The sequence below is a fragment of the Macaca fascicularis genome, chromosome 6 (assembly GCF_037993035.2).
Source record: "Macaca fascicularis isolate 582-1 chromosome 6, T2T-MFA8v1.1".
Lineage (NCBI taxonomy): Eukaryota > Metazoa > Chordata > Mammalia > Primates > Cercopithecidae > Macaca > Macaca fascicularis.
Genome location: NC_088380.1, coordinates 70,167,949 through 70,185,313, shown reverse-complemented (window position 1 = coordinate 70,185,313; position 17,365 = coordinate 70,167,949). Strand labels below are relative to the sequence as shown.

Sequence of the window (17,365 nt, the reverse complement as noted above, 5' to 3'; positions counted from 1 at the left end):
TTACAACACCAAATAGATTTTTGTAAAAGTTAATAAAGTGCTTGTAAGAACAGGAACAAGAGTCTGAAGGTGATTGGTCTTTGACTTGCTTTCCAGTTACTGTTTACTCTTTGGAAATGTATCCATTTCCTCCCACCCACATTTTGTTACAGCAGGATAGGACAGAATGGAGTAGAATCATTTATTAGAAAAAAAATTACACAAACCCAAAATGTCTCTGATGCACGATTCAAGAAACATTAAGTGCTTATTATATATCAGGGACCATTTTAGCAATAAATTTGTATTGCTACCTAAATTTTTCCTACCTCAGCAATATTTTGGTGAGGATAAGGGAAAATGATTTATTCTTTAATTCTAAGATAAATAGGACTGTTCATGGTAATGAAAAAATAGGAATATGATATAAAAGATGAAAACTCAGAAAATGTCTGTTTACTGACAATATGTAAAAGAGACAAAAGGCCAGGTGTAGTGGCTCACGCCTGTAATCCCAGCACTTTGGGAGGCCGAGGTGGGCAGATCACCCAAGGACAGGAATTTGAGACCAGCCTGGCCAACATGGTGGAACCCCATCTCTACTAAGAATACAAAAATTAGCCGAGCGTGGTGGCTCATGCATGTAGTCCCAGCTACTCGGGAGGCTGAGGCAGGAGAATCCTTGAACCCGGGAGACAGAGGTTGCAGTGAGCCAAGGCCGTGGCGCTGCACTCCAGATTGGGTGAGAGAGCAAGACTCTGTCTCAAAAAATAAATAAAAAAGAATTTTAAAAACCCCATCAAGTTCCCAGATTTCCTCAGCTTAGTGAGTGGATGGCAAGACTGGAAATAAGAATTCCATGCCAAAATGGAACACTTCAAAATGAGACCCACTAAGGGAATAAAAGAGTCTAAAACTCAGAGCCTGAAGCCCCAACAATCAGTCATTTTGGCTGGAAACTAGAAATCTCATGAGGGAGGCAATTTAGGTAATTACCGTGATGATTTTAACGCCATTTGTGGGAGAACAGGAGCTCTTGTGGATTTATTGACAAGGGATTTCAGTATTTTAAGAAGTAGTGTTTTTGAGATTCGTCTGATAATCTCTTCCGGATCTCATTTCCTATGATTTCTTCCCATCTTTTCTCCCAGCCTCAGTGTTACTTTCTTAGGAGTGTCCCTGTCACTCCAGGGGGAGGCTGTCTCTCCTTCAAACCCTTCCAGCACTTCCTACCATTCCCCACCCTCACCCCCCGTGCTCATTGATGTCCTGGAGTGGAGCTGGTGGCCAATGCCATTCTTGTGATGGGGAGTCCTGCCCCTGCTAACATGTCCTCCCCTGGGAAAAAGTAGGTCAATTCTTGAAACACCCAGAATTCAGCCCACCCAGACCTGGGTCAGAGTCTGATCCCATAGGGTCATGTCTAGGACTTGCATAGTCAAACAACCAGGAAAGAAGGTGCCCCCAAATGAAGCAATGTGAGTAAATGTGGTATAGGAAAAGAAAGACTGAAAAATTAGGGGTCCAGAGAAAAGTGCTGAGGCCTCAAGAATGCAGAGCCAAGATCCATTTACATTCCAGTGGCGGCTTCAGTAAGGCCATAGTTTTGTTATTTTTTTCCTTCCTGCCTGTTTTCCTCCTCTTAGTAGCTGAGGAAATCTTAAAAACCCTCAAATTGGCTGTGTGCTGGCTGAAGAGATCCTTGTTCTGAAGTGTGTCCGGGGGAAGAGAGGCTCTGAGTGGAAATAATAGTTTGTGGCAGTAGAAAAGAAGGAAAGCAATCCTGTGGCCAGTCCAAGAAAGAAGGGTCTGTCAGGAAACAGCACAATATGGTGGCAAGAATAAAGATTCTGGCACCAGAGAGACCAGTGTTCAAACTCCAGCTCCACCAAACATCTTGACCAAATATCTCAACTTTTCAGAACCCCAGTTCACTATAAAATGGAGATTTAAAAAATACCTAACATTTTGAGTTCTCTAGAAAGTTTCCAAGTGAGCTTCACCTAAAATCCAGAGACAGCTCTGGAATCTATTTGCTCTGGACAGGACCAACATGTTGGAACCATAGGGAAAAGGCAAAAGAATCATGAGGATCTCAGTCCTGACATTCTTGAGTTGGTAAAATAATCTCAGCTCCCACCCAAATACACAGCTGGCTCTATGATGAGGCCAATCTGTGAACAGGTTGGTCTCTGTTATTTGCAAGTAAATTGTGCTTCCCAGTCAACATACCAGCCTTTAAAAACAGTATCCTCCCGGGTTGTAGGTAAACGTTATTTCAGATGAATCATATTCATTTCATCATGAATATGATTTAATCATGAATTACATGTGCAAAGGGAACAGCACATAGTAGGATCTTAGCACATTTAAACTCCTAGTTCTGTTTCCCCATGGTTCAAAAGAGACAATTAGTGTCTCCTGAGGCTTACCTATGGCAGAGGCCTATGACTGTATAACTAAAAGAGAGAGGACATTGCTATTTGCTCTTCAAAGTTCAGCCCAAGTGACATCATTCCCTTTATGAAGTTGTTTTCCCTGGCTACACCCAGTCAGGCAGAGCTGATTACTCTTCCTCTACTGTATCCTCTGCCTACTTCTATTGCAGAGTTGATTCCATTGTTCTGCAATGATTTGTTTAATGTCTATCTCTATACAGAGGCTGGGTGATAAGCTCCTCAGGGGCAAGGGCCATGTTGATTCATCTTTATGCTTCTGGAGGCTCTCACAATGTCTGGCCCATAATACGTGTTCAGTGTTTAATGAAAGAAACAAATGAACTAAGAGGAAAATGAGCAGGAAGGAGAGGTTAATGCTGGTCGATCTACCTTTACTTCTTTCTCCCACTCCAGCATCCCTTTTCCTCACTCCTCACATCCAAGCTCCATACTCTTCCCGTCTCCCCAGTCTTGCTAGAGATCCTGCCCTAGGCCTCAGGAAGCATGACTTTGGCTTATAGATTAGGAAATTTGTGTTCTCAGCAGACAGCTGGTATGGAGAGAGATGTATGCAAATCAGATCATGAAACTTGCAGTCAGGGAAATTACATGACACCGCACTGGCTGCTGGGACATTCAGGAAGTTGCTGTGTGAGGCTTCTGAGAAACTCTTTTAAGAAGGGCCACATTTAATCGGCTTATGTCTGTGCTCTCTGCCCTTTCTACTTGCCTGGAACATGGATACAATTTCTGAAGCTGCAACATCAATCTTGGGACCTTGAGGAAAAGCCCCAGAGAACTACAGAAATCTCAGTCATGATGTTCTTCAATCATGAACCAATGTTGGCGATCCCTACCCCTTTAGGTATTTAATTATGTGAGAAAAAGCCACCTTTATATGTTTAAGTCACTGATGTCTGGCCTATGTTACTGGCAGCTGAAGATAATTCCAAACCGATAATGCAGTCTTCAAGGACATTTACCTTGCTGTTGGCTGCTGCCTCAAATGCTTTTCTCTACAATTATCGTAGGACTGGTCCCTTCTCAAAGTCAGATATTCAGTTCGAATGTTACCTTCTCAGAGGCGCCTTTTTGACCACCTATCAGAAGATAACTACCCACACTGCATATATCATTCCTTAACAATATCATCTTGTTTTCTTTTCCTCACTGCATGTATCACTATCTGAAATGCTCTCTTTTGTTTGTTTCTTCTCAATCACCGCCCCCACCCCCGCTGCCACCACCACACACACCATAAATACAAGGACTTTATTTTGTTAAAAGCTGTTGTATCTACCACACCTAGAAAAGCACTATGAATAGGTTCCCAGAAAGAAAGATGACTGCTGGAGTTGGGCATGAATCTATTTTCCCATAGAAAATACAGTTATATATGATGAAAAGGGTTGTAATTTAGGAAATTATGGGTTAAATACTGTTTATGACCTAAGTACTATGTATAACATTGTTTATATGGGATAATGAGTTCCAAGTCCAATTTCCCTTAATGAGCTCATTATGATCTTGACCATAGATCATCTTGTAGTTTATCCCCATCTCCAGAAAACCCTTCCTGCTTCCTTGAGTTTTCTAGCTGCTTCCCACCTTTTATTCGTAACAGTTTATCAGATTTTAACTCCTTGATGAAATTTTTTTCTTTGATTTATTTACGGAGGTTTAAAAATTTTTTTAAAAGGGTCTCAATCTCATGTAGATTTTTTAAAAAATTGATTTCTTGAGTGTCACTACCTATACTCCTTGCAGGCTCTACCCCATTTCACATCCTGTCTTGTGAAAATTATACTTAAGTCCTTTCAAAGCCAACTCACCTAACTTCCTGCCCTCCCAGTGGTTTCTAAACTTCATATCTTTTCCATGAGTTCACTTAAAAGCAGCAAAATCTTTTTTTCAACCCTTTCCGGACCCTTTCCCCTGTTCTGCTTTTCAGTGTGAGGAGCATGGCAGACTATAATGAGAGTGCAGGTAAGACCTTGACATGCAGGGGAGTGAAGTTTTTCTTTTACTGGCTAACGAGTACGGATTTACATATAGAAACTATATATGTAGATGAATGGAATAGGGTCACTCTGTTACACACACTTAAGGAGTAAAAACTAGACCAGTTTGAGGAAGTGGAATGTTTAGAAGTGAAGTGGTAAAACATCCAGGAATATAGGTTGGGTACTGTGACAGAGGTCGTTAGTTGTTTCCCAATACCCATTCTTTCCGTTTTCCTTAGTAATGAAATCCTTTTTATTTAAGGTGGCAATGAAAAAAGACTGTATTCCCCATTCTTGCTTGCAATTAGGTGTGACCATATGGTACCGTTCTGGAAGTTTTGTTTGAAACTGATTAAGGAGTGCTGACCCATCTGGACATGGTGGCCTTTTGCCCTTCCTCTTTCCTTCCTCCTTCTGTGCTGGAACATGGACGGATGGGTGAACTCCTGTGCTCATCTTGCCTCATAAAGCAAGGTTGAGGACAGAAACCATAAACAAAGAATGGGCGCAGAACCATCTGGTTTCATGGAGCCACTGTACCAGTTCCGAATTGCCCAACCTAGGACTTTTTTTTTTTTTTTTTTTTTTTTTTTTTCTGGGCAAGGATAAACCCTGGTGTCTTTAGTAATTGCTACTTTGAATTTTCTGTTAAATATAGCCAAGTATAATCTTTTTTGATACAGATGCACACTTGGGAAGCTTTTAAAAATACCCCAATGCCCAGGCAGCATCACAGGCCAATTAAATCAGAAACTCTAGGGATGGCACTAAAGCATGAGCAAATTTTTAAAGCTTCCCAGGTGATTCCCATGTGCAGCCCACGTTGAGAATCGCTGTTCTAGGCAGATAGGCCTCATATGTTGCATGTTCAACAATCTTCTGGGAGATGCAGTGGTGCTTGTTAAAAATTTGGATTTCCTATCCTTACCTCCCCAGAGGTTTCGGTTCTTCAGGTCTGAGGACATCCCACCCACGTGATTCTGATACAGGAAATCTAGTTTCAAATTTGAAGAAACACTGCTTTAGGCAATAGGAAATCTTTAGAAGTTTTAAAGCAAAGAAGTGACAAGATCAGAGAAGCATTTTAGGAGGAGGATTAGCCTGGATCTACTGAATAAATTGAAGAGAAGAGGTGAGAGATTGAACTCAAGGGGACCAATTGGGAGGTACTACAACAGCTGATGGCCAGAGGGGATACATTTGTGAACTAAGAGGTGGCCACAGAAATGGGGAAAAAAAAGAAGGCACACAATAGACACTGAAAAAGATAAAACACTACAGGACTTGGTACCTTATGGGATAAGGGTGGGGGCACTTCAAGATATTCTCAGTAACTGAAGAATACATGAGGGCTTTGGCTTCTTCCGGGTTAGTATATATTTCCCCTTGTGCTCAAACTTAGATTGGTGTAGTTTATCAGTTTTCTATATATCTGCAGCTGCAAATGTTAACTTGACTTTTGTTAACCTGATTGTATCTAGAGTCTTCTATTAGGTTGAAAACATATATTTAGGTCAAGAGTGGTGAGTCACGCTTATAATCCTGGCAGTTTGGGAGGCTGAGCTGGGAGTGTTGCTTGAGGCCAGAAGTTCAGGAAAAGCTTTGGCAACATAGCAAGACCCCAGTCTCTGTAACAAGTTTTTAAAAAATTAGCTGTGTCTCATGGTGCATGCCTGTAGTCCCAGCTACTCAGGAGGCTGATGCACAAGGATTGCTTGAGCCTAGGAGTTCAAGATCAGCCTAGGCAACAGAGTGAGACCCCATCTCTAAAAATAAATAATAATACTAATTATTATTATTCGCTAAATTAGTTCTATTTAAAGGCTCAGATACTTTATCCTAACCAGAATCAATCTCACAAATAAGTTTACTCTGTGTGTGTGTATTATATATGTATATGTGTGTATGTGTGTATATATATATGTTTGTGTGTGTGTGTGTGTATGTACGCATATAGGCAAGTAATTAAATGTTTTTCATAAAGTTTTACCTTTTCTAAAGTCATGTTTTATAAAGCAAAGGAAATAAACAGGCAGTTTAAATACTGTTCTGGAGCTGTGCTTTCTATAGGTGTCTTTTTGGGATAAGACACAGCTAAACTCTCAGGGCCTAGAATTTTAAACAACAGTTCAAAAAGGTGATCTCAATGGTAACTGATTAATTAACTATTCAATATAAAGTGTCCACTAAGCAGAGAGATGTTATGGTAATATTTTATCAAATAACATAAATTAAATATAATTACTTTATGAGTAATTCTAAGATACACAATGCCCGCTGATTTGTCATAATAATGAACACCTACGCCTCAGAAATGGCTCTTAGGTATGCTCTTCGAGTCCTCTGTTATTTAAAAACCAACATATTGGTTTTAGAATTATATTAAAAAAATAGTTAAATGTAATAAGATATAAACGAATGTAATCTCTCAATTCTTACTAAAGTCTGTATCAAGACCCGGCTTCTGTTAAGAATAAATTTTAAAATACCAAGTAAACTTAATGAATAGAGAAGACAACTATATCATCACTGAGCTTACCACTCAGGGTGCAAAGATGAGTGAAACAGTCTTGCTCTCTTGCACTTTAGAGTACACATAATAAAGTGACAGTGAATTTTTCCAAAGTTAGTTTTAGATTTAATTTTCTCTCTAATTGGAACATCTATTAAGAAGACTCTAACAAGGTGAAAGTCATTAAATCTGTTCAAAACATAAAACGGCTAAACTTCAATAGGCAATGGGGGAACACTTGTCTAGATGCCATATCACATTTAGCTGAGTTGCTAATAATAGCCCTCTTCTTTAATCTGGTGTGAGTCAGAACCTTGTCACTTGCTCCGGAGTATGCTTATGGTCCTTAAGCAACAGTATTAGCATCATTGAGGGTCCACCACCTGCTCAATTCTCTCATGCACACCAGGGAAAGTGAATACCCCCTGTGTGGGTGTGGATTGTCAGTTGCTTCATCAGCTCTCCCCAGTATTGCCTCTTGTAGCTGGTTTTGGTTTATCTTTATAATGTGATTAAAAGTTCTAACTGTATTAGAGACTCAGTATCTTTGTGAACAACTCCATTTCATACAGAAAACATTCTATTCTATATTCACACACTCTACCCTTATATGAGTTACGATCTTGCAGATGATTAAATATTGGGTCCTAGGATGGCTTTGTATGAAAGTACAGAGAGAGTATATAGAAAGTCCCAGGCAAAATCCCACCTCTAGTTGGGGCAAAACAACCCAAAGTGTGTATTTAGCTGCAGATAGCTCAAGGAAATTTGTCATGGGTTAAATTATGCTCCCTTTCCCCCAACCAAATTCATATATTGAAGTCCTAACCCCCTAGTATCTCAGAATGTGACCTTTTTTTTTTTTTTGAAAATAGGGTCATTGCAGGTGTAAATAATGAAGCTAGGATGAGGGCATACTGGAGTAGAATTGGCCCCTAATTCAATATGACTGGTGTCCTTGTGAAAAAGGGAAATTTGAACATGGATGCACACACGAGGAAAAGGCCATGTGAAGCTAAAGGCAGAGATACTTCACCAAACTGAATAAAGTGAAAGATGGTCAGCAAACCACCAGAAGCTAGCGGGGAAGCATGGAGCAGATCCTTCCTCATGGCCCTCAGAGGGAACCAACCCTGCTGACACCTTGACCTTAGACTTCCAGCCTCCAGAACTGTGAGACAATAAATTTCTTTTATTTAAGGCACTCCGTTTGTGGTACTTTGTCACGGCAGCCTTAGCAAACTAATACTGAATTGTTCTTCCATCATTATCTTTATGGGTAGTATATTCTTTTGGTATAGACGAAACTTGCCTTTCACTATTTGACCAGTGAGAGCTAAACATTTTAAAGCAAAACACCTTTAATAGGAAGAGAAAAGAAAAGACAGAGTGGGTGGCCTGGCATGCCTGCCAACCACAGGTCCCTTTTACTAACGGCAGAGGCTGTCACTGCCCACATAAGGCCTCCTCCACCATGTGGATCAAAGAAGGCTGAGAACTGCTTCCATGGTCACCAAGCTCTTCTTCCATACTCTGTCACCACACATCATTGCTGCTGGCTCAGCCAGTGTTGAAAGGACTATTGCTAAGCTGCAATACTTTATTCTCCCTTATCTCACTCTCTCACCTCCTAACTTCCTAACAAACAGAACAAGGGTAGGAACAAGAAACCAACTATAAGTGGGACTGAAAAAATCATGGCAAAAAATTAAACGCAAATCGAAACCAAAACGGCCCACCCCAACCCCCCAAGAAAAGGCAGGAGGAGGAGAAGGAAGAGAAGGAAAGAACATGAGGAAAGAGAAGGAGAAAAGGAGAGAAACATAGGTCTGGTTGGTCAGGAAAATCATTGCTGGAGGGAAAAACCTGAAATAGGAAATTAAGATTCTTCTTGTGAATGTTCTATGTTTGGATCTCAACAAATTATTTCTGGAATTCAATCATCAAACTTCTTGCATGATATTTATTTTTCCATAGCTCAGTTCTGTAAACAAGGTCCATGTGATTCTCTATGAATTAACATAGAATAATGAGATGAGCAAGCCAGGAGATTCAGAAGTCATTCAATGTAACACTCTCATTTTGGCAGGCAGGGAATTTAACAGACTTGTCCAATGTCATATAGCCTATACCAGAACTAGGCCAAAAGATTTTGTAAATATTATTTGATATATGAAGAATCTAGGCCGATTTATATAAAAAATTTCTAAACTTAACTACTTTTGAATCTTAACATCTCCATATAATTGTTATGGTATCCCAGAACAGGCTTTTTGATAGCCATCTGGGAAACTTCAGCCTAGAAAATGTCTCAGAATATAATATAAGAAACCAAGGTAAGCAAAGATTTACTCCAGCCAAAGTATTCATTTGGAAAATATTTGATGGATTAACACTTTTGATATAAATGTATCTCGACAATCTGAAATTTTAAATGTCTTATTATATTACCACTAACTTGCACTTAATAGCATTTACTATATACTTGCAGTCTCCTAACTACTTGATCCTCGCAATGCCACATACTCTGGTCCCATTATTCATTAACTGCATTTTGCTGTTGAGGAAACTGAAGCAGAGAGGGAGAGACAATATCTTTGCCTGACTTCATACTACGTGTGACTAGCAGCACAGCCAGACTGCGAGTCTGGCCCCAAAGTCTATGTACTTAACCATGGTACCAGACTACCACTAACCACTCTGTGAATCAATCTGCATACAAATTCACACATGTCCTTAGCAAGTGGTAAAGCCTTGTCTAATCTGACTTAGAATCAGTGCTCTTTCCCATCACACTCTACTGTCTCTCATATTGTCATACTTAAACTTAAGATCTGGAGTAAATCCTTCTACATTTAGATTCTCTTGAGAACCATTAATCAAAAGCAGCAGTGTGAGAAAGATTCAGTCCAACACAGACACCGCAGAAGTACAGCAGCACAAAGAGAATCCTGACCACCAGTGCCCCAGCCATAGCAGTAACTCCCGAGGTGTGCTGAAGGATGTTGGCTCCTGGGGCCACTCGTACCTTGTATGCTATGCTCATCTCTCCTCATTCTCAGGTGTGGTTGATGCAACAGGTACTAGACCAGGGAGCAGGAGATCCAGGTCCCAGTCTTAGAGCAGCCTCTGACTGGCAGTGCCATTGACAGGCTGGACATGTGGTCCCTGCTTCACATACCTAGCTCAGTTAACTCTCTCAAGTACCCCACGAGCGGGCATGACACTAGTTTACAGATGAAGGAATTGTGGCTCAGAGAGTTAAGCATTCCATCAAGGTCATAAAAGATGATACTCAGTCCAAGTCTGCCTGACTTCAAAGTCTTCACGTATTCTTTGTCAAGTTGCCTCAAAAGTCACTTAAATCCTCTGAATCTTAGACTTCTCAAATATAAAGTGCCATGGAGCCCTAGGGATTCTATGAAGTGTCTAGAAGTCACTTTGGGTAGGAAGTCCAAAAGGCAGGACCTGGCCTACTCCTGATATGCACATGGACACACACACACACCCCAAGCAGTGCAGAGTAATGCCACTATGACTGTCTTTATAAATGTGGCTTTCTACATTTAGATTGAAGGGAGGATTTGCTGCTAAAAAAGTTTGAGGCCCATTCTTGCAAGTGATCTTTAAGGCCCCTCTTAGCTTTAATGTCTGGGAGAGGGTCAGAGTTGTAAGGATACCATAACTTTAGTAAATCAAGACAGTCAGAGGAGACTTTGTATTCACCTGGCTAATTCTGTCAAGAATGCAGATATCTGATGCCTTTGAAAGAAAAGGCTGTGTCTGAACTCTGCTGATCTAAACACAATTTGAGAAACTGTGTTGATTGTATTTGTGAAGATGGCCTTCTTATACAGGGCCAGTTAGAAAAAACGTAGTCTGAGTTTTCTTCTGCTGTGAGCTCCACCGTTCCTTGAGGGTTTCAGTTGGTCAGGGATGAAAGGTATATAGCATTAGTGGCTTGTTTAATGCTAACTCCTTGTTTTTCCTCTTCTTCTCTATCTTGCCTCATCTTCTTTTTACCCTGTCCACCTTCAATCCTGTCTACCTCCTGTGGCCCCAAAGCCAGCTGGCAGACCAGGAAGTGGGGGTCTGTATTGGTAGAAAATGAATAAATTCACTTACTCCTTCAAGTCCTGCCTTTCCCGCACTTGTATTCCTACACAGAGCAAAGCATTGGTGCTTAAACAATAGCCATGAGGCAGGTGTCTTGAGGAATGCGTGGGGAGCCAAGTGTTACTTTTCCTCCACCCTATAGCTCATACCCCTTCATTAAAAGCTACGTATGTAGAAAATAATAAAGTTGACAAAATAAAAAACAACAAGTGTTAATGATGGTGATGATGATAATACCTTTCTAAAAAACAATTATTGGGGTATACTTTGTATGCCATAAAATTCACTCGTTATTAGTTACAATTCAATGACTTTTAGTAAATATACGGTATTGTACAACCATCACCATAGTCCAATTCTGGAACATTTCCATCATCCCAAAAAGATTCCTTGAGCACATCTGTAGTCTCTACCTGCTCTCGCCTCCAGTTCTAGGTAACCACTAATCTACTTTCTGTCTCTATAGATTTGCTTTTCCTGGGCATTTCACATGAATGGAATCACATGATATGTGGTATTTTGTGACTGGCTTTTTCAGTTAGCATACTCTTTTTAAGATTCATTTATATTTTATCGTGTATCCTTTATACATAGCACCTTTTTGAATGGCAGCATTATATAGAGGAAAAAGCATGAATATCAGAAGCATGCAAACATGGGGCAGAATCAGAGCTGTGTCACTTCTTAACTGTGTGACTTTGAGCAAGTTCCTCAATCTCTCTAGACCTATTTGTAGAATAAGAATAATAATCCCTCCCTCAGCTGAAAGGGAATAGCTGGGTTGTGATGACAAATAGCGGGCGCTCAAGAAATCCAGTTCTTCTCTCTAAATTTCACCAAAAACCTTTGCTTTTCTCATCCCTGCTTCAAACTTTAAAGTGACTCCTACAGCCTCCCTACCAGCCTTCACATCAAGCTTGAAACAAGAACCCACATAACAAGTGATATCAGAAACGGAATTCCGCCAAAGGGAATCACATCCTTCATTAATGGAGCCCAGATGGTGAGGAACTAAAGGGATTTCCTTCAATTATATTGCTGTCATCTTTTATAACGAACGTCAAATTGCATTTAATTATTATTGTAAGGGGGGAAATGTGTCAAATTCTATCCTAGAATATTTTATGGAGTTGGTTTTCCTTTGGCAAGGCTCTAAGAACCTTATTTTACCATGAATTCTTATAAAACTGCACCCATTAACATCAACACTCAGATAACATGCAAGCAAGTAGCAAAGAGCTAAAAACACCAGAGTAAATAAAATCCACCTCATGCCAGGTGCCATGGTGCATTCTTGTAGTCCCAGCTACTCTGGAGGCTAAGGCAGGAGGATTGAGTGCAGGAGTTTAAGACCAGCTGGGGTAACATAACTAGAATACCTCTGAAAGAAAAAAAAATCCATCTGAAATCCTCCAAACTCAACTTTTAGCCAATAGTTTCGGACCTCTTCTTTCCTGAACCTTTAGAAAACTCTGAATTTCGTGTGTGTAGCAAAATAGACTGAATCGAACTCCTTGTTCATTCCTCCAGCCCACCTTCTCTGATTAGAACATGTTCTCATTTTGAGTTCCAATTCAAAGGGATCCTAAATGCAATCCAATCCTGTAATCTAGGACACAAAGTTTACAGAGTTGCTACTCCTTAGCCCTGAGAGAAAATTTCCTGTCCTAAATCTGCTTTTCCTTTGGAATTATTGTTTATCTGTGCCTTTAAATTTAACAGTGCTCCTTCACATTTCTGATTTTTTTTCTCTCTCTCTCCTTGTCTGGGACTGATCACAGCTGCATTTCTTCCCCAAACTCCCGAACCACTTAATTCCCTTCCATTACCCAGATTTACTTCTCGTTAAGAATAGTGTAAGAGTTAAAACAGAAAAGGATAAGGCTTCTCAATATTTTTACTAAATAAGATAGGGTTATAGCATATTTTGTTTATCCCTTTCTTCAAGGAGATGAGTACAGCATATCATTTTTCATGATATAAAATGCCTGTGGTCAAATGTGAACTAATTATTAAGAGAGGCAATATATGGCTTTCCAGTCTTTATAAACTAGTATTAGTCACTATATATATTATTGGAATTAAAGATGGCAAACAGTGATTCTTTCAAATAAGTAAATTAGATATAATTCCTACAAGTGATCAATTTGTAACATTATCAGGTGAGTCTGACCAATTTGAACTCCTGCTGTGATAAAGATATACTCACATAGATAAACAGATAAATGCTATATCCAGTTTGAACCAAACACTTAATGTATCAATGCATTTGTATAAGGATTCCTGTGTTTCCTTGCTCTAAGTACTTATCTTGAAAATAGAAACTGTTAACAAAATCCATGGCTAACTTTTTTCCCAATATTAAGAGATGAAAGAAGGAGTAGGTAGGATCCAAAGACAGAAGTTTTCACATACCGAATTATCTCCTAATACAGGCTTGAAAAAACATAAATCTGATGAAAATAAATAAAAATTTGGGGGACAAAGTCATCTTAGTTTTACTGAGATTGTGAATGTCCCCAATCTTTAAAAACTGTTCTTATGCTAAAACTTACCCCTTCAGATCACCACAGTGAAGAGTAATTTATATCTAAGACCTTATTTTAGGGATTTTATTTTAGGCGGTATCATAGGAATTTATCTCATGGTATAAATAGTTTAGTAAATCTGGGATTTGGGAAAGATTTTTCTCTATAGCACAGGCCTTTTGTTCAGCAGCAGATGACAAAATAATTTTGAGGCATGATGATTTAACTTCAATTTGATGCCCAACCATCCACCCCAAATCTTATGCTCCAAATTCCAGTATGTGGCCAGAGTATTGAAAATTAAGTTTTAAAAAAATCACTTGATCCAAATCTTCTAAATATATATACATATATACAAGAATGACATAGCCTTCAAATTGTGGTTTGGCCTATAGTTTGTGTATAGCTCTCTAAGAGAATTTCGATCTCAAGATTAAAATCTCAAATATGTGGAGATCATCTCTGAGGCCTTGGCTACCATAAAATTCTGTCAGCATCCATGCATCATGTATAAGAATTACCAAATAATGCCGAGTCTCCTACCCTGAGATGGCAGCCAATTTTTGGTGTGCCTGACGGGCCATTTCACAGCCTTTGGTTCTTGTCTTGTGCATTTCCGCCCGGAGTGAGGGGCAGCTGACCGAGACATCCCCAATAGAAATGACCAGCTCTCGGTACAGGGCCACTTGTGTGTTGAACTCTTGGACAAGCTGGAAAAGAAGTGAGTTTTGTTTTGTTTTGTTTTGTTTTTTTAACCAAACATTTCTCATCAGAAAGTTTCCTATTTTGGAGTACATAAACAGGGGCCTTCACTGACCCCTCAGTCGGCTCCCCAGATCTCCAGCTAAAGAACCTAGGAATGGTTTAAAGCAGAAGCACCAAAATGGCAAGTCTCTTTGTCCAAGGCAAGTGTTTATTTTCATAGGCAAGCCTGGCCATGGAAGCTCTAATTCCAGACCTACTTCCCCTCTCCCTTTCAGACTCAGTTTCTGAAGAGCAAGAAAGCATATTTGGAGGGCTACCATGCCACTCCCAGGCCGACAGAGAATGACGCTGGGGAGTCCTACGTAGACGCTCCCCTCTGCTACTGCTAGGACATGGCTTTTAAGTTGCATGGCGGGAGGGGCGGGGGAGGCCACAGGTAGGGTGTAATAGGCAAACCGTTCACCTCTTGCTGGGCCACTGAACCTCTCGGCCTGACGGCCTGACTGGAAGACCAGCTACAGCCTCTGCGCTGGAACCTTCGACCCCTCGGTAGCGCCCCGTGCGCTGTATTTGGGTTTGTTTGCTACTCTCTCCCCAGAAAGCAGCATCCCCACCTCCTCATCTCTCCCTCCCCGGTGAGCGAGCCAGTTCACTGTGTCTTTCGCATCCACCATTCTTCGAGGGGGTAGAGGCACAACCTACAGTCGCTGATCCAAAAGACCCTTGCTGTGACACTTCTCTCTGCAGGGCCATTACGACCGGGGTGTCACCCTGAATTTGGGGGACTGCAGATTTAAAAATAGTGCGTGTGCCACGTGATCGGCATTGAGGCGCTGAGGGTGGGGGAGTGGCTGGCACTCAGGCAAATGATTAACATACATGACTCCCCCCACCCCCTCTCAATTAAAAAAAAAAAAAAGAGGCGCAGTTTTCACCCACCATCTTGCAGTCGTCCAGGGCTCGTTGGGTTTTGTGGGCGCTCTCGGAGCCGCTGCCCCTGCGCTCCCAATCTCCGCTCTGCAGCGGGGGCTTGCTGATCTGGAAGATCGAGGAGCGGGTGGACCGGCTGGGGCGCTTTTTGCGCCCATTCGGTGCAGAACTCATGCATACACATCCACCAAGCCGAAGCCGCTGGTGCAGTGCGCCCCGGCGCGGGCGGCCCGGTTGTTGCCCTGGGCGCCGCCGCCGAGCAGCCGGAGCCTGGACCTGAGGCGCGCAGCTCACAGTGCTGGGGCTGGCTGCACGGGTCGGTAACCTTCAGCTTGAAGGAGAGCCGAGGAAGCGCTGGCTGTGCCGTGCAGCATCGCTTCCACTAGCAGCGAGGAAGGGGCGCGATCAAGTTCTGCTCAGCAGCATTGCCGACCCTGTCCCGGGAGCTGGGCGCTGGCGCGGGCTCGCACTGCCTTCCTCTCGGCATGGATTGCAAGGCTGGGCGAGAAGGAACGCGCCGCCCGGCGGTTCCGAGTTTCCATTCAGGTGGGGGAGCAGCTTTCAAAGCCTGCGCTGCAAGGTGGGGGGCGGAAAGGGGTGTCGCTCTTGCTTCAGTGTCTTCCCGCAGCGGCACTCGGTTGTCTTTCCCCTCCCTCCACTGTCGCCAGGCCTGGAAGGACTGGCTGTCCCCAAAGCAAGCAATTGGTTCTAATCGGCTGCCTTGATCCCTCGTCTCTAAGGGCTCGTCTGTTTGAAGATCCCAGATGAATCTGTGGCGGGACTGGCAGACGCAGAGAATCGGTCCGGCTGACGTTGTTCGCGGGCCCGCACATTGATAGGACGGGAATACTAATGTGATCTGTCCATGCAACCCCCTTCCCCCTCCACACTTTATGCACTTACCCAATCAAATCCCCGGGAACATCAATTGCAATATTACTTCATCTGCTCTATTATTAGAAACGAAAAGTGTCATCAGAGTGGAGCACATGCCACATGCTGGGACCTAAACATGGATTTCAAATAAGCCAGTATGGGCTTGAGGCCCTCACCATCTGAGACTGAGACTGGGGCCACAGGAGGGGGGTGCGGTTTTGCTCCAAACGGAAGACCTCTTGATAACCTAAAAGGAAAGCTTTGTTTCCCTGAGTTGTTTTGTTTTTATTTTGTCTTTGTTCATGGAGGGGGAAGGAGGAGCCAGTGAGGCAGAATGCACAGAGGCATTCGCTCAGATTGGGCCTCATCCCCATCCCATTTCAGCTAGTAAAGTTCTTAGTCTTGCATGCCAGGGTTTCAGGACCCGGCTCCTAGAGTTCCCTTCCGGAGACTTGAACAAATAAGAGCCAAGAGATCTCCCTGGACACTCAAAATGACCTTCTTCTCAGTAACCCAGAGGCCAACAGAAGTGGCCTAGAAAAGTGGGGATGATGCCTGTGTGAAAAGGAGTGGGGGTGAGGCCCTCAGCCATTTAAGTTCACCCTTCCCACTGGCATCTTCCTAAGGTTCTTCTGGGAGGAAGAGCTAGTGTTGTAGGCATTCAACTCTAAGGCTCTAGGGATGCTTGTTCTCTTGAATGATTTGTTTGGAGAGAGAGAGAAAGGGGTCTGCCACAGGAAAGCTAGTTATGTATTAGTAATCCTAATGAGAACAGATCAGAAGTTCCTGGTCAGTCTGTTAAAGGGATATGGAGAGTACATAGAAAGAGAAAGCCAGAAATAGCCAGGAAGCTTAATATCCTAAGGAGGGTGACTCTACATTTTTTTTAACAAGACAAGTAAACATAATGGGGTACTATAATAAGAGAGTTATTTGGTCTTTGTCCCCAGTTCCTGGTGCAGAATTCCTAAAATGCTTGGAAATTGCCTGAGTTATTATAAGGCATCTTGTCACCAGAAAGACCAAGCCTTGATTAGATGCTTGCAACTTTCAACCTCACCCCCAATCTCAGGGGAAAGAAGAGGACCTAGTGACTGAGTTCATCACCAATGGCCAATTACTTAATCAATCATGCCTACACAAAGAAACCTCTGTAAAACCCCTAAACAACAATAGAGTCTGGGGAGCTTCTGGGTTGTGGAAGATATCTAGGTGCTGGAAGGGTGGTACAACAGGAAGGAGCATGGAAGTTCCATGTCCCTTTCCCATACCTTGCTC

At 42.0% G+C, this 17,365-nt stretch overlaps 1 protein-coding gene across 5 annotated transcripts in view; it reads right to left on the bottom strand.

The window, feature by feature from the left end:
* Window positions 1–15,994, bottom strand: part of RGS7BP (regulator of G protein signaling 7 binding protein) — a 108,067-nt gene extending 92,073 nt beyond the window's left edge. For 3 of the 5 annotated variants that reach the window (XM_065546308.2, XM_065546309.1, XM_065546310.1), the window contains exons 1-2: window positions 15,221–15,994; window positions 14,098–14,286 (exon numbers count right to left, since the gene is read on the bottom strand). In XM_065546308.2, the coding sequence (XP_065402380.1) occupies window positions 14,098–14,286; window positions 15,221–15,369 (338 nt within the window). In that variant the 5' untranslated portion in view covers window positions 15,370–15,994. The remainder of the gene's footprint in view (window positions 1–14,097; window positions 14,287–15,220) is intronic. The other 2 variants (XM_005556997.5, XM_073993512.1) reach the window with 1 other exon arrangement.
* Between the last annotated feature and the right edge of the window lie 1,371 nt (window positions 15,995–17,365).